The sequence below is a fragment of the Embiotoca jacksoni genome, unplaced genomic scaffold, assembly GCF_022577435.1.
Source record: "Embiotoca jacksoni isolate LCO1_2020_lvr unplaced genomic scaffold, fEmbJac1.0.p SCAF_71, whole genome shotgun sequence".
Classification (NCBI taxonomy): domain Eukaryota; kingdom Metazoa; phylum Chordata; class Actinopteri; family Embiotocidae; genus Embiotoca; species Embiotoca jacksoni.
The window spans coordinates 727274-745630 of NW_027185427.1; the positions used below are offsets into that span (position 1 = coordinate 727274).

Here is an 18357-nt window from a genome sequence, read left to right on the forward strand (position 1 = left end):
TTGTGACAGCCATAATACAGCATTATATTATTATTATTATTATCATTATTATTATTATTATTATTATTATTATTATTATTATTATTATTATTATTATTATTATTATATTATAACTATAAGGCTCAATACATTTTAAACCAGGTGAACTGGTTCACTTCTTTACATGACGTGATCAGTGAAGGATTAAAAATCACTGATACAAAACAAAACTTATTATAAATGAATGTGAACACTATTCAAACTGGTGACTTTCCCATGTTACAGAGATATGACTTAAATATTGATTATTATTATCATTATGATTATTATAGCTTGTAGTCATCACCTGATCAGTTCAACTTTCAACACAAACATGATACGATGATATGATGTCTGGTACGAATACAAATCGCCACCATCTGCCTCCAATCAGTAACACACACACACACACACACACACACACACACACACACACACACACACACACACACACACACACACGGGCCCAGTAGAGGTCTGCACTTTACAGAGCCTCAACATATTTGTCTTGACCAGCCAAGTACTGTATGTATGTATGTGTGTGTGTGTGTGTGTGTGTGTGTGTGTGTGTGTGTGTGTGTGTGTGTGTGTGTGTGTGTGTGTGTGTGTGTGTGTGTGTGTGTGTGTGTGCCCCCACAATGAGCAGGGAAAGATAAAGTAGTGTGGTTGCAGTTGAAGAGTTCAGAGTCTCAATCAAATAGATGAGAGCACATGCAGGCACAACCACACATACCCCCCCTCTTCTGCACACACACACACACACACACACACACACACACACACACACACACACACACACACACACTCACACACACACACACACACACACACACGGAGGCAGACAGGGCCGTGTTGAACTTGAGATGAGTTATGGGAAGGAAAACAGAAGTTGGGGGTCAGACTGGATGAGGTCACTCTGAAAGAATCTCCTCTCTTTCTCCGTCTCCGTGTCTCCGTCTCCCTGTCTGCGTGTCTCCATGTCTCTGTTTCTCGGTCTGTCCCTTCGTCCTCCTGAAACACTCCTCCGTCCTCTGTGTCCTGCTTTGCCAGGTTAACCACCTTCAGCGCTTCACGAGTCCGAGCACCGGCAGACTGCACGACAATCAGGCGTTCATAAATACCGAACATTAAGAACATTAAGATGGAGGATGCAGAACATTTTACACCCAGTGACAACATGCACATGCAACTGTAAGAAAACACTGAGGTTCAGTTCAGGAAGAGTCATGTTTAACTGTCAGCATTTGATTACCATCTGAGGTACCTTGGTCACATGATGCTTTGTCACGTGGCATTTACATGTGTGTAAGTTTAATGCTTTTAAAACATGTAACTGTCTGGTGAGGTGTGTGTGAGCTGGTGAATCGTGATTTTTACCCTTCACCAGGGAAGGTCTGCGATGAGAGGCCCGGGTGGCAGCAGCAGAGTTTGTGTGCCTCATGAGACCCACGTGGAAGCCACGGGGTGAACGATAGAGAGCGAGGGGGCCGAGCGGCAGAGCGGGAAACCATCACCTGTGCTGCACCTCGGTGAAAGCAGACCAGCTGAGATCGTATCCACCGTAATTATTAAAGGAAACCACGGCTGAGGTGAAGCGAGGTTGTTACAACCCACGCTGGGAGGAGGGTGGGATGACGGAAAGGTCGACAAAACAATTTCAACCATAACCTTATTACTGTAACCATGACAACAAAGGTATTCTTTTTTTGTTGTCCTGCTCACAACACTTAAAAATAAAAGTAGTTTAACTCATTTAGTCAATTACAAGACTCAACCAGAAAACAGCTGTGTGTGTGTGTGTGTGTGTGTGTGTATGTGTGTGTGTGTGTGTGTGTGTGTGTGTGTGTGTGTGTGTGTGTGTGTGATGAGGTGACGACTGAGCTTGCCACCCAAGCACCTTTGGACCGGCAGAAAGAAGAAGGAGATGAAGATGAGCAGGAGGAGGAGGAGGAGGAGTGTGTTTACATGTTTAGAGGCTCTCCAGAGGTCGACAGGTTGGCGAGCCACCCGGACAGCCCGGTTACATTCCTCCCTGCAGCCCTGCCTGTGTGTATGGTGGTGATGTTGGAGGGGCGGGAGGAAGGGCGGGGGGGGGGGGGGGGGGGGGGGGGGGTCATTCAGTGGCCATGCAGCCCTGTGAATGTGACGGGCCCGACATGGGATTTGTTGGCTATTAGAAAAAAAATAGGCACAAATAAGCACAAACCGTTTGACGGTCCAGAGCAAGCATTAACCATCAGTGATGTCATCAACCATCAGTGATGTCATCAACTATTAGGGACGTCATCGTTGGTTTATGAAGCCTCCAGTTCTGATTCTGTCCGTCACCATCTTTACTAGTTCGGAGCGGCTTGGAGCAGGAAGTGACCATATTTGGACGAGTTGGAGGGGAGGAGGTAAGTGTAGATCTGACCGATCTGATTGGAAACCATGATGATACTACGTCCTGCCCACCGATAGCTTTAACCTGACTGCACCACAGGCCTGTCAATCAAACAGACACGCCCCCAAAAACAGGTCTTCTTGAATCTTCTTTTCTAATGAATGAGGGATTATTTTCAGATGGACCTCCAGAAAACTAATAAGAAGGAGTGACTTTAGCTAACAACACCGAGATAACTGATGGACACATTTTATTCACTTTGGATTTGATGAGAGAAGTTGAATGGGAGTCTATGGAGCCGGAGGCTTTTTGGAGCCGACCTCTAGTGGCACTCGCTGGTATTGCAGCTGAAGACACTTCAGTATCGGAACCATTTTACAGACCTGAAGCTACGAACTCTTTTATATCCAGTCTGTGATCCAGACTCAACTCAGCTGCTAAAAGCCTGCTTTATAGCATGATTTGGTTTCTTACTTTTGTTTCTGAAATAGCTTTAATATTGCAAAAAATAGTGATGTTTGCACAAGACACCAAAATTAGGCTTATTTTTTTAAGTCTTCAACTCAAGAATGAAATACTTTCTCTCATATAATACACATTTCATAGTCAGTTACAGGAGAAAAAAATCACTTCTTCAGTGGATTGACAGAAGAATGTTTAATTGAGGTAGTTTAAAGTAGAAAACAGTCAGACAGCAACATGATTGGGAGTCTTTAAGGCAGCAGAACTAATAAAACTCAGTCAGCCTGCTCTCATTTCAAATCAATACATTATTGTAAAAAAAAAACAAAAAAAAAAACAGTCATCACATCATCATTAGTCTTCAGGCTGCATGCAGATATTTACTCCTGAGTGATGTTTCAGTTTCACATCCAGACTGAACGAGTGTCCGAACATTATTCAATCGGCAGAAGTCAAATTCAGTCATATTTAGAAGTACATCATCCACGTAGAGGAACGTCAGCGTCCCTCAAAGTGCCCCGGAGACACCATCCCATCATCCGCATCAATAAAATACAGTGCATCCAATAATTTATTCTCAGGGGGGAGAGCCAGGCAGTAAAATACCCTCCTCCTCCTCAGTTCAGTAGTTTAAATCACACACAAACTTGAAATGAACCTGAGTCTAGCAAAAATTTCGAAAAGCATAATCGTGTAACTCAGACTGTAACGGAGTCACAGCATCAACATCCATAACACCTGAAGGCCATGTTTTGGAGCACTTTGTCCGAAAACGTTACCCTGTAGTCACGGAGTGCAGCGAGGGAAGCAGCATTCACACAAAACTACTCTTACAACATCCAAACATTAACACAAACATATTCAATAAAACAGCAATTAAAATGTGTGTTTTTGTCGTCAGGCTGCTCAGATTCACAGTTCTTACGTCGTATGATTGTGTTTCCCCGAGTTAGTTCGTTCACAGTACATCAGTCATAAAGGCTCTCTGGTGAGTTTCAGTGTCATCATAATGATCCGAGTCTATGTGATGGGCTTTTTAAAAAGTAGAAATTATGACAGAAACATATTTACATTTTTTTGTTTTCTAAAGTGAAACGCTGTGAAAGAAAATTAAGAAAATATCAGCAGGAAATCCACCTGAATGTCAGACTAACCCTGAAATTCAGACTTCATATAGATGCCAAAGTGCATCCTATCATCATCATCATCATCATCATCATCATCATCATCATCATCATCATCCTACATCAGGAGCTGTAGGAATCATTGTTAAAGGCTTGAAGACAGTTGTCAGACTGCTTCTTTATTTTCCAACATTTCGTCTCCAACATTTTGACAGAAATATGTTTTTCTTTTTTATATTTCTTTAATTATATTGTGACCCTTCAGACCAACCTCTGGACCCTGTGTGGTGCCTTGAACCCCTGTATGGAAACCACTGCATTAAACTATGCAGGAATGTGTTGTTTTGTTTTTGAAGAAATGGTTCATTGCTGTTATTTCTATATTAATGTCATTCATTGTGCATCCAGCATGTTTTTACTCAGGTTGGTCCCGTTTATCTGTCACTACATCAGTGCAGCGCGTCTTGAGTTAAACGTGTGGGATGCAGCTGCAGTGCGTGTGGTTCACGTATTTGAAGAAAATCTCCTTTTTACTTCCTGTCAGAAACAGCTGATTGTTCATGTTGACACCGACAGAAAGTTGGATTAAAACACGGAGTGACAGAAACTCTTTTCTCCAACTACACGTGGGAATGCAGAAAGTCTGAGGCTGTGTCTCAATTTGCATACTAACACTCTCTGTTCTGTCACTATGGAAACATGCAGTGCACTGTGGGTAACTGGATGATGAACTCAAACCGGTCCACAAACTGAGTGAGAAACTTTTCAGCCTCAACAGTCTCCATCATGGCTGCAGGGCAGAAAGGGAAGAACCACCGGCCTGTTTTCAAACTGCAGCTGTTCTTCAACGCAGCACCATATAAATACAAGTTGTGGACGTCCGCACACTAAGTAGCACCATCCTCCCGCTGGACGGTAGAATAAGTGTGTTTATTGTGTGTTAAACAGAGGGAAATTAACGAATCAAAGCTACAGATATGTTGGCATGTGATGCGTTCAGGTGTTACGGTTATTTCTGTTCAGTGCAGAACAGAAGTGTGTGGTTTGAGACAGCACTACCCACATGTCCACATTCACACACTACATGTGGTGCACCAAATTCTGTCTAACAAGGTACACAGTTTGAGACACCGTGTGAGCTGCCGGAAGGAATTCTGGGACATGTAGGAACCAGTGGACAATCAGAGAAGCTGTTAATTAAAGAAGTTTCCTTTCAGATGCAGTATTTATGAAATAGGAGAGGTCACCGAAAACGTCCCACAGCCACACTACGTCTCCGAGCTCGGGGACGCGTCTGGAGACGTGGACGTGGAGGAGGGGTCGGTGTCCTCCAGCTCCTTGTTGCCGGTACCGGAGGAGGAGCGCGAGGTGGTGGAGGCGCCCTCCCTCTCGCGCTTCTTCTGCTTCATGCGTCTATTCTGGAACCAGATCTTCACCTGCGTCTCGTTGAGCTCGAGCGTGGCTGCGATCTCCACGCGCCGCGCCCGCGTCAGGTACTTGCTGAAGTGGAACTCCTTCTCCAGCTCCGTCAGCTGCCGCGTACTGAAGTTGGTGCGCATGGCGTTGTTGTGGGCGCCCGCGAGGCCGAAGTCCGACACTTTGACTGTGGAGGGAGACAGAGGAGCCGCGAGACATGACTTTAATGAACAAATAAAGAGAAGAGGGCTTATATATTCATACACGGAAGAGCAACGTGTCGCCTGTATAAATAACAATGCAGCACTCTTCATCACCTTCAGCTTCCTTTGTTCTCTGGTTTTGTGCTTGTTATGCCATCTGTCTTCTTTTTTTTTTTCTTTTTTTTTTAATAATTAGCCTCTTATTTACTAATTAGGCTATTTGAATGTGCTCTGGCAGATTATTTTCAGGTCTGTCTGGACTAAAGTTATCTCCACACCAACACAAAGGAGGAGAATTTTAGAGAAAATAAGAGGTTTTGTATCACAAAGTCGATAAGATGGAAAAAAAACAAAAGAGGCGATAAAAGACGAGGTTGCAGACAAACACATGGAGGGATGGTGTGTGTGTGTGTGTGTGTGTGTGTGTGTGTGTGTGTGTGTGTGTGTGTGTGTGTGTGTGTGTGTGTGTGTGTGTGTGTGTGTGTGTGAAGGGGGGGAGAGGGGTGCTTTAAAGATAACAGAGCAGGACAGACTTCCCACGGAGAAATAACCCGTCTGCTATATCCATTAGCAGAGAGCGATCCCAGTCCAGGCCCCTCTGATATGACTGCACACTGACTCAGTCCAACCAACACAAAGCACAGCCCTTTTATTTTCCGTTTAAGGGAATTGTGACATTTATCATGTGAAAGCAGCAGAAACAACACCGATTCAAATACTAAGAAAAAAGTGTTTACATTCAGATTGTTAACATTTATTTAATCGTTTGTGTAAAATGACATTTCATCCATATTTGAAACGTTTTCGTTTTATTTGGATAATAACGTCGTTTTAAAAGAACAACCTTCTTTTTCTATGTTAAAATTAAAACTGATGTGTTTATTAAGACTTTCTAATGCCTTTCTCACAAAAGAAACATTAAAAGAAATTCTGTCTGGATGATGGTACGCCACATTAAAAATGCACAGATGCTCACTTCAACATTTTGTGTTGTCTTGTTTTTATTTCTTAATTCTCTCTCGATTTACAGTGAAAAGATTCAAACCTGAGTGAAAAGAGAAAGAAGAGAAAGAAGTACAATAATCTTCACATGAGAAAAGCCTGACCGAAAACACTGAAAATAATTTTACTTTTAAATTTCAACCCTTCAAAGCGGATTTCATTCCCTGTCCGTTAAAGCGACTCTGCAGTTCACTCATTCCGACTACCAACCTGAAAACGGGCTCCTGCTTCTGTGAGGTTTGTTGGCTGCAGCCTGTTTTAGGCGGTATAAATGTTGAACGGGCCTTTATCAGAAACAAAAAGCTCTTCTCTATTTCTAATCTGAACATTTGAATGTTCTGCAGGCTCTAACTCTTGATAATAATTAACTGTCATCAAACAAACAATCTCCCCCAGCCCTCCCTTACCTGTCTTCGGTGGATTCCTCTTCACCTTCATCCAGTCGAAGGTCTGTCCCTGGCCGGGCTGCTGCCCGTCCTCCTCCCCCCTCTCTCGGTCCTGGGACACCGGCAGCTCCCCGTAGCCTGACCCGTGTGGAAACCCAAGGTAACCCGCTGCGTCCAGACCCCCGCCGATCTGTTGTGGGTACTGTGATCCGACAAGGGCGCCCTGAGGCCCGCAGTAGGCCCCGGCAAGGGCTCCGTAGCTGGGGCCCACGGTAGGGGCCGAACTTGGGAACGTTGATTGATGATAGTAGGTGGAGGCCACAGACTCCTCCATGAAATACTGCGGGTGGACGGAGCTGGAAGGGCCCGTCGCGGGGACATACTCGGTGTTTGTGGCGCACGCCGGGCCTGCATAGGCCCCGGGATTCCCACCGTTTCCGTTATTATAAGGAGACAATATTCCGCTCTGTGAGCTTTGGTTCTGATGATGGTGAGAGTGATGGTGGTAGCCGCTGTGCATATGCTGAGTCTGCTGTTGCTCGTGATGATGATGAGGATGTTGCTGATGATGCTGGCTCGCTGCTGTGGAGCCGTGCGCTCCTCCGCTGCCTGAGTCCGTTCCGGTGCCCCCGTACATCCTTCCATCTGCGGTGTAACTCGCTCCCCCGGCGCTGCTCTCACTCCTCGTCCCGTTAACAGCAGCAGGGGAGCCGGTGTGGAAGGCCACCGGAAATCCCTGTGGCTGATCCAGAGGGAGATGGTGATGCAAGTGGTGATGGTGGTATCCAGATTTAGGCGCAGGATACGCGCCGGTTCCCGGTCGGTTACATATGGAGTATTCCACAAAGGAGTTCATGTTGTCCATGCAGACCTCGAGGCACCGTGGGACTGACGACAGTTTCTAGGCTAATTATCAGCAGGACACAGGAGCTCACCGAGGAAATTCAAAGAAATTAGTTAAAAATCAAAATCGAAAAATTCCATTTTAGTGTTTCCAAAAGTAAGACGAAAGATGCTCTCTCTCTCTCTCTCTCTCTCTCTGTTGAGCCAAAACAATCACAAGAAAAAGGAAGCAAAAACCTCCAAAATAAAATTCAGAATTTGCAACAACAAAAAAATTGAAAAACTCTTAAATCTAAAATGTCAACAAAGCTAAAGAAAAAAAGAAAAAAGAGAAGACACAGTGTGGAGGAGGAGAAAGTGGAGGCTCCGTAAAACACATGAATCATGTGCTCTGCTGTGATGTGTGTCGGTGCGTGTGTGTGCGTGAAAAAAGGCCTTAAACTGTCAAGAGCTCGACCTGTGGCTTCCAACGGCTCATCGGTGACAGTGGAAACAACGCGAGAAGACAGAAAAGAGTCGAATCACCTCTTCACCTCCACACAGGTTACACTCCGTCCTCCTCCACTCCTTTTTCCTTCAAATACTCTGATTTCCTCTCTCCCATCTCTCTCCCCCTCTCCCTTCCGTGTCACTTCTTTTCTTACCTCTGCTGCGGGTCATGTGGCTCGTCGCCTGGTGACCGGAGGCCAGAAGTTTGTCAGCTGGTCTCGGGAGCGAGGGAGCCTGTGTGTGCGTGCGTGCGTGCGTGTGTGTGCAGGAGGAGGGAATGGGTTCGTTTCGGATCGGGAGTGGAGTTTGCGCGCGGGCGCGATTGAGTTGGCGCACGCGCCTCATCCATCACTCGCCGTGACATTAGCGCGACAAAGAGACTTCAATCAAAGCGGCCCATCAATCTGATATCAGCACGAATCTGTCAGAGCAAAGAGAGAGGCCAGAAGAAAAGAGGAGCTGAGAAGCTTCTCGAGCTCCTCCTGCAAACTGCTCCGACACACACAAGTAAAACGGCTGCTAATGTTCCTGTAACTACAACTGTACTCGCAGCCCTCTGCTGCTACAGGACACCTTGATATTCACACATCATGTCTCTGAATCCTGCAGTCATATACTGCTGCTGGCAGCAGTGGGACAAACAGTGCCCTGTGGTCTGTGGGTTACATAATAAGTAGTGTTTGAATCAGTGGTTTTAACCTGGACTTCACATTATTTATCTGACCTGCAGACGGTGCACTCACCGGACAGATAATATAAATAAAAGATCTCCCACAGACGTTTGTGCTGAAATCAGCCCTTTTTAACCGCGTCCCTCCTTCACGAACAACCATCGCCACTTTAAACATCATTGACTGGACTTTATCTCCTCTTTGCACGTCCTCTCGGCAGGACGAGGAAATCTTTGCGTGGACCGAGAGGTTCCTATCGATCAGACGGCCCCATCGCAGGGGACTTTTGGGAGTCAGTTTACTTTTCAAGAATTGGATTGGGAAGCCATAGATTTCTGATGGGCCCTCGTGCGCGTGCACATGTGGGTGCACGTGTACGAGTGTGTGCTAATTGAATAAATGAGCTGATCTGTTACAGAAATTAAGTTAAGGCAGACAGGAGGCCTTCTGGTTGGCCAAACCCGGCTGGTCCAGCAGGACAGGAAGCCGGGACGACAACACAGTATATTTCCTGTGAGTGTGTGTAAAACAGAAACCTGCAACTGTGCACAGGCGGTAATTATTTAAAGAAAGTCTATGTGGATATTTTATATTAACTTTCTTTGTTCACATGTTTCAGGATGAAGACATTTTTAAAACCATCCCTTTCTCGTTTATTCTTTTTGGTCTTTTTCTGTCACTTTTTCTGGTAAAAAAGGTCAAATGTGTGTATCAAATGTTTGCTTTTCAAGTGTGTGTTTCACAGTCCGGACTCATTACTCTCCATTATAACTGCCTCCAATGAACCCATCATCAATTTCTCCCCTCCGGAGTCTCTGTGAAGGAGCTGACAGCAGACGCACTGCCGTTCCAACGCTGGGACAAAAATCAGGACGAGCGGCGTGGGCGAGCAACAAGGAGGGAGGTTAATCATCAGTGAGGGGGTGAAAGGAGAGAGAGGCAGACTGAGTGGGCAGGAAGTTAGCAAGGAAGAGCGGGACAAGAAGGAGATTAAAAGACGCCCACACTGCTGTCTGGTCGGTGGGGAGACTACAGGAGAGACAAAGGTTAAAGGGTCAAACTCAACTGCGTCTCCATGTCTGTATGTTTTTACATTCATATATTAATTCAGCTTATTTATTATCTGTTTGGGGAAGTTTGAGTGTTTGCATGTGATCATAAAAGATCACACATCAATCAAAGGATTGATCAGAGTGATCAGATCTTCGTATTCAAATTGCTTAAAGGAGCTGGATTACTTGTACGGAATTTTGCTGGACATCTGAAATTCGTTCATTCATAAGACATCAATCAGCCAAAAACATCACCTGGAAATAGTTCAATATGGCCGACACGATTTCCTAAAGCTCAACAGACAAAGATCTACAAATATTCAGTTTACTATCGAAGAGAACAAAGAAAAGAGGAACCCTGAACAGTTGGACATCTTTGCATCAAAAATGAGTCAGAACGGGACTAAAACTATCAATTGATTCGTAAACAGCTGATGATCTTTAATTACGTGCAAATCAAATTTATTGAAAAAAAAAACTGTCTTTAAAAAGGATCCAAAAATCAAACTAAGTGGGAAAAAAGGCCTTCTGAGAAAATGTCTTTGATAATTTATAACAACAACTTAACTGATTAGTTGAGTGTGTGTGTGTGTGTGTGTGTGTGTGTGTGTGTGTGTGTGTGTGTGTGTGTGTGTGTGTGTGTCCTCTGGGTCTCCTCCTGCAGGCTCAAATTAAAGAAGAAACACAAGTCTACTCTTTCAAATTAAAGGCTCCTTTCTTTTCTATCTCAGTTAAGGACTGGTTCTGTAAAATAGTGATTGCTGGACCATCAATTCAGAGGAGTCACAAATAACATGTGGATTTAGATACTATTGAAAATAAATAGAGACACCCGTCTACTACAACAAACCTGAGATATCTGCGCTTGGTTCTGTCTGTCGGACCGTTACACGTTTTCCTGTAGTGGACCAAAATAAAACCGACTGCATGCTGTGAACCATGTGATTTACAGGAAAATGAAACTTTTTGCTTCCAACCACAGTCAGCACCTGTTTGCTTGGTCGTGCTGCAGTGTGGAAAACGCAAGTTACTTCAACTACTGTTTCCTCATCTATCTGGCAATTATCTCTGGGTTTCAGCGGTGATGTCGCTGTTGTAGCTGCATTTCGAGATTTTATAAAAATGGTCTTTCCTGCCGTTTTAACTTTTGAAAACTAGAGCCAATAAAAATACGGGACCTCGTTACAATATGTGGGACCCAAGACCAGTGCATTCCCCCGTAAAGTGGGACACCTGGTCACCCTATTGAGATTAGTAAACGACCAAAAATAAGTTATTTGTATTTGGTCTTAATAGCTCTGCTGCGGAACCTCAGTCACATGATCCTTCATCACGTGACATTTACATACATGTAAGTTTCATGCTTACAAAATGTGTAACTTTCAGGCCTAGACAGCTCAAAGCATGTCACGTTTCTCACGTCTGTTTCCCGTGATACTGGGTTGCGTGGTCGGTGTACCGGCTGTCAAAACTAGAAACAAAAGTATGAGAAAATGATGTAACTCTTGTCACTGTTTCTCTGATGATGCTCTTGCAGTTTCCAGGATCTCCATGGGGTCGCGACCTCCAGGTTCTGTCTTGTCTCTGGTCGGTTGTGGAATTTGAGAATCAGCTCAGCTCCACCCACAACCACCTTAGACTATCTGTTACCGTTTGGGATGGGATGTCCATGTAGTCCTGGATCTGGATCACTGGAGAAGTTTGATTATAAAGCAGAGACAACACTTTGAACCTGCAACTGTCAGCTTACTCATTGGTCAAGAGAAATGCAGCAATCTGATTGGACAAGGACGTTTGCTTCTGGAAGTCCTGTAAGACAAGTCAGGAAGGGACACCAAGTACTCCTGGAACAGAGTGTGTGTGTGTGTGTGTGTGTGTGTGTGTGTGTGTGTGTGTGTGTGTGTGTGTGTGTGTGTGTGTGTGTGTGTGTGTGTGCGTGTGTGTGATTTGAGGGGTCTTCTGAAAATCCTGAAAGACGATACAGCAGAGAGGGAGTGAGAGTCTCTGACAGAGTGAAGAAAAGAGAGCAGAGCGCTGACGTCGTCACATTAAGTGTGAAACCTGAGCCACTGCTGCAGACACCTAACAGCTTTTATTAATAACATTTACACACATTTCAGCTGATGGAGAAAGAGAGAGCGAACGTGTCGGCACGTGTCTTCTTAAAGAATTTCCTTCATTGAGTTCTAACATCGTCAGATTAAAATGAATAAATCTGCTAATGAAATTAAATGACATGCCGGTCCGTGTGGTCAGACATACTACTGCAAGTGTTCCGGACTTTTTCTGTTTGTTTGCGGCTTGAGGCAATGCAGGCGGACGAGGAGGTCTTCTGGTTGGTTGTCACATGTTGTCCCACCTCACCAATAATGTTTTTCACATTTTACAGATGTTTAGCCTCCAATCGGACGAATGCATCATGGATACTGTAGGAAATGTAAACAAGTCCATCTATGTATTACAGCCAGGTACATGCTCAGATCTCCACGTGTGATGATCATGTGACAGCTCCTCTCAGGTCTCTGTGATGTCAGTGTGTTTCAGATGTCATCAGACAGGATGGATCAGCCTGCTCTCATCCCTAAATACTGCTGTCTGTCACAGAGACACGCACCCGATGCCCTTCAGGACCACCCGGCTCCAAGAAGGAGGTCAACCGGTGTTTCAGTCTGGGAGAAAGTAAAAAGTAAATATATGTACTGTATCTACGTTGTGTACGGTAACTTATGGAAAGTATCTACACGTTGTAGCCTCACCATACTGATTTCAACAAGGTGTTTTCCAACAGTTGAGCAAACCCTTCTTCCAATCATACTGTTTAGAACTACAATTATTTGCCAATTGATGCAGTGACAAACATAAGAAAGTTCATGTCCAAAAATGGACATGAACTAAGATGGTATCAGTAATCCAGCATGTCATTGTTTTCTTGAAGAAGAAGAAGAAGAAGAAGAAGAAGAAGAAGAAGAAGAAGAAGAAGAAGAAGAAGAAGCACAGTGACCACACTTCTTTACTGACTTTGACTTTTGGAAACTTTTTAAAAGCAGTTGAGCTTCAGGATGTTCTGTGACATCACTCCAGACTTTCTCTTTAGGAAACTGTTCTGATCTTGCCATGAGCAGTGCAGTTACATGGCAGGAGGCCACCAGAACCAGGAAGTGTTGTTTCGTCTTTGCTGGCTGGTAGTGCTGTGGCTGGTACGTTCAGGTGTCCTGAGTGTTCCCCACTCGGGCCTTGATGTGAACAAATATTGGCAGAAATGAGCTTGATGATTGAGGCCTGGAACACACTGCCTGCTTGGCATCATTTCATTTCATGCGTGTCGTGTGTTTCCCAGCTAAGATATACAGGGAAACGATCTGTGATCACATTTGTACTTTATAATCACCGCAGAAACACAGTGCAAGCTGTAATTATATGATGACGATACTCTACCAGGTAAAAGTGAGGTGTCCTCTGTTGCTGTCTGAGTGTCTGAGTGTCTCGCTATAAACGTGAGTAAACAAAAATCACGTGCCTGCACTTAGGTTACAACTCATCACTAGTTGGACCTCAAAAATACGACAATATGTTGTCAGTGAACATTATTGTTTGTTCACTATTTTTGCGATTAGTTACGAACTTTTAACAATTTCTTCTTTTTTCCTTATTAATGTGTTTCCTGTGGGAACTAGTTGCACATTATAATATTTCTGAAGGTTGGACACACTTGTATCAGGAAAAAAACTAGTTTTCTGCTCAGTATGAAATAATAATGATGAAGTCATGGCCAGTTACCACATCATATCATGATCCACTCTGCATTTTTAAAGTTGACATTGAGCAGCATGATATATTGAGCTGAGTAGAGGGCGAAAACGTACTTCTGGTTCTGGTCCAATTTATCCAGACTTTTTGAAGCTGGTAATGTTTACTGAACGTCTTTGTAGCAGTGAACACATCACTCGGTCCCGCCCAGAGATTATCAGCTTCTTCAGACGTGGACTGCTGCCAAACTGTTCCGTAGCTGTAAAAACTATCCATCTCTGTACACATATTCTGCATCGCTTCAGTTGGAGGCAACAATGTGCCTTTCAGCTGCCTGTGGACTCATAGACATGAAGAAGTATTACGACATGTTCATTCTAAATATTAGTGTCCACGTCCAAATAGCGCAAAGTTATGGCAGAACCTCTGCAGATAGTTATCACGGATCTTGTTGGGATGGAAAGCATAATGTTGTCTGACATCCTATCACATTCATCTTCCAGATAACTGCTTCATGAATCGTACTGCTCACTCTCATCTCAATGTCCTACTGTACAGCTGATGCTATCATCATATTATTACTATTAATATCATATGGAAATGACATCAAATCAACCAGCAAACCTTTGCAATACTTCTCAACATATGACATGCACTCATAAAGGCTACATGTGATCACTGCTTAGGACAGGAGTTATGACATATAAAAGGGCAAAGGTCGGAGGTCAGAGCAGTAATACTCCTCTGTACACAGAAATATGATATGAGAGAAAGAGCCGAGGAGAGAAATCAGAGCTGCAGGGCATCTTCCCGCTGCCTGGCTACAATCAGCCATGTGTGATAAGACACTGTCAGCTCAGCTGCTCTTATCTCCACAACACGTTTACACCCGCTCTACGGCGAAGGAGAGCAGCCGTGAAAGACATCCACCGCCTGCAGCCAAATGGCTCTGCATGTTTGAGAGGGGAGTTCAGGCTATGAACAAATTTCATAACATTAAACATGAAATAATGTGATAACTTTGGTCAGATATTCAGTATTTCTGTAATGTCACAGATCCAAACAGAAAAGTTTACAAGCTATCTGGGACATTTTTCTTATCATGAACAAATATCATTAAAAGACCCAGACAGACAATAAAACATCAATGTTGTCCAAAACTAAAATGAAAACCCACCAGTGACTCTGTAGCTTGGCTGCTGTCCCAAATACAAACAAGTAAATGTGGATTAATTCACCACTGAAAGTAGACCCTACAAATGCACGATTCCCACCTGTTGCTTAAGGAAATTAATGAGCCTTTTTAAACTCAACGTGTAAATTTTCATGGTTTTTTTTTTTTAGGAATTTGTTACTTCAGTATGAATCAATGGTCTTGGAAAGAAGAGAACCAAGACAACACGGTGTTGGCTTTGGTTGAATAAAGAATAATAACAACTATCTCCTTTAATGTACCTGCTGATTAAAGAGAGGTGACAATATGAAAAGAAAAATGTCTCTGAAATCTCGTATTCAATGATTGGACTGTTCTGCGGGAAACTTTTTCGTTTGTCAAAGATGACAAAATATTTAATAAAACTATATTTCAATTGGAACATTGGACATCGATTCAAGAAAAACCTAAATACTTTATGAAAACCTTTCCAAATTCGTCTTTAAAACAAGCATCAGAGACCATGCCTTCTTTAGACTTTTCCCATCAACTTCAACACACTGGGAGTGTTCTTGGAGCTGACATCCAGTGGTGAGTGGGAGGCATTACACCAAGTGGCCTCAATATGGTGGCTGCCCAACTATTGTGGTGACAATTAGCTGTTGGGATAATCTTGTCTTGCAGGGTTGGAGCTGAAACCATCGCTTGAATAATTAATTAATGGACTGACAATAATTAAATAAATCTGTAACATTTTATTTATTTTTAAGCAACCTTCTCAAATATAGATATTTTCAGATTTCCCTAGCCATCTCTGACTGCAGAAAGTATGTGATGGTTTTGGACAAAAATTTAAAAGCCAGTTGGTATATCTGTTTTTTTTTATTAATATAATTAAGCTTTTTTTTTTTTAGACTATATCTTTATTGCATGATCATTAAAGCTGATCAGCATGTTTATTAATAATTCAAATACTAATTACTGCAGTCCTGAACATGGTGCTGTGTGAATGATACAATACTTGGACAATATGTGGCAGAACAATGAACCCACAGACAACATTTCAGCTCATTTTGTCACCAGTCTGGACAGAATTGTGTCTGTGTTGTTATGAAAATAAGTTGTCTGTATTTACTGCAGCTGCAGAAGCACAGTGAAAAACAGCCTTTTTACCACATGGTTTGAAGCTGCCTTGTGTTTCCTGCCCTCAGGCAGCACTGCATTAAAATCAGATAAAATTCTGTCATAGAAATCACTGCATGGGCTCAGGAACACTTTGTGTCTGCGTCCACAAATGCAGGTTAAAACTCTTTAAAGAAGAAACCAGATAGAAACATGATGCAGAAACACCGCCGCCTTAACTGGACCGAGATCATTGAAGATGGACTGAGGTGAAGTGGAAAACTGTCCTGAGGTCTGAAAAATGTAACTTTTAAATTATTTTTGGAAATCATAGACGTCGCGTCCTCCCGGCTACAGAGGAGAGGGACCATCCAGCTTATAAATTATCTTGTAAAAACATTTCAGATACACTCCGTCCCACTCGTGAATATGCAGATATATTTCATTTCAGTTTAACTGCTGGACACCGATGTCTCCTACTTCACTCCAAAGTCCATTTTCAGTGTTGCATTGGAGGCTTCAAATTCCCAAATCAAACTTGTTTAATTTGTATCAAATGTGGATCAGTTTCCAAACTATTTGTGATATCACAAATCTCATAGCATCGCCCCACAAACTTATATTTTCAGTGGGCTCAGCGACTTTAAAATAGTTCCCATGTAGATACACACTGTGCATACACTGTAGAGACACTAGGTAACTTAGCGTATTTTAAATGCACACACCTGAGTACAGGTGTGTAATTCCCTCGACAGCTACTGCGAAAAAACTAAAATCCATTTGACTTTCCTTTCTTTTGTATAGATGTATAATAACAACGATGCTATCCTGCTGTATTTATCAGCTATATTTACTAAAAGGAGCTTTCTGGATGTGGACATTTTCATCCCTTAGTAGCGTTTGTAGTCTTGTTCCATGACCTCAACAACCTTTAGCCATAAGACAGGGAAGCCTCTGAGGAACAATTCAGGTGTAAAATGTCCATATTTCCTACTGTACTTGTGACTCAGAGTCAGATTTTACATGTGCGCTCGCTCACCGTGGATTCTGTGACCTGCTGTGTTCACACATGACTCAGTCGGACATTTCACAGACTTTGTAGCATGGAGCTGGCAGGGTGAAGTCTGTGTAATGTCCAGTCCGACTGATTGGGACTCGTGTGTTCTCACAAATGGGTCCTCTGGATAACGGCAAGATAAGTTTCGGGTTGCAATGCATGAGTGAAAGCAACTTAAGCGTCCCATTAAGCCGTGACAGTGAACCAGAAATGCACAAAAGCTGGACCTCTTCAAAGTGAAATGCGGCCATCTTGTAAATCCCCTGACCATGACAAGTCAAAATGTCTGCCATGAGAGAAGTCTATGACTCATTAACGAGGGCTGTTCAGAGCTGAGGCCCGTCGACATGCCCACCACAACATATTACAGGAGCTCTCTAAAAGTCAAGGCATTTTGCCATGTTCCATTTTGTCATGTGTTCCTTCATCATATATTTTTTTCTCTGATAGATTTTAGCCACAGTTTAGCGGTTTGATCCGTCTACTCAGCGGTCTATTTACCAGCTGTTAATTTGTACCATTGGATTGACTGACAATTGTCTGTGTCGGTCCCTCGACAAATACCCGTAAATCGTGTGGAATGGCTCTTTATTGACCTGTTAGAGAGCGACTGCAGCGGAGCATCAACACACACGAACACAAAGTGATGTGTGTTCGGTGTGAATCCTCCAAGGCTCCCACCTGACAACTCAATACATGTACAGTGTGTGTTTGCACGGTCTCTCTCTCTCTCTCTCTCTCACAACACACACACACACACACACACACACACACACACACACACACACACACACACACACACACACACACCACAGCTGTATATCAATGGGACCCTCAGAGACTGAAGTATTGATCAGTCCCCCCTTTGGCTCACTTGGACGGTAAGTTAGCTGAGTGGATGCTAATAAAGACGCATGGTGAGAGTGGAAACGACTCCTGTCTGTGCTCATGTATGTGATTCCAAGACTTGGCGCGGTTGAACCCTGGTTTGAACCATTTTGGCTCAGACTGGAAGGTGGTGGGGGGGGGGAGAGTACTTTGACTAATTATTCAGGTTCAAGTTACAGTAAAGTTACAGTGTGTACAGTAAAGCAGATTATTTTACCAGGTGTTGTTAGTTGTAGAGACTTACAGCGAATCTGGGTTTTTTTTTTACTTGTTGGAAGATTAAAAAGAAATAGCCTGGAACTTAAAGTTCAAAGGCCACAAAATAAATAAAGCTTTTTAAA

At 43.4% G+C, this 18357-nt stretch overlaps 1 protein-coding gene across 1 annotated transcript; it reads right to left on the reverse strand.

The window, feature by feature from the left end:
* Positions 1–5255: 5255 nt before the first annotated feature.
* Positions 5256–7859, reverse strand: hoxb1a (homeobox B1a). Its single transcript, XM_069177327.1, has 2 exons — positions 7016–7859; positions 5256–5590 (listed from the first exon to the last, which is right to left on the reverse strand). The coding sequence occupies exons 1-2, from the start codon at positions 7857–7859 to the stop codon at positions 5256–5258; spliced, it is 1179 nt and encodes a 392-aa protein (XP_069033428.1).
* Between the last annotated feature and the right edge of the window lie 10498 nt (positions 7860–18357).

Coding starts and splice junctions, on each gene's coding strand:
- hoxb1a (XM_069177327.1), bottom strand. CDS start 7,859: ATGGACAACATGAACTCCTTTGTGGAATACTCCATATGTAACCGACCG. Junction 5,591..7,015: donor GAGGAATCCACCGAAGACAG/GTAAGGGAGGGC, acceptor CTCCCTCCACAG/TCAAAGTGTCGGACTTCGGC.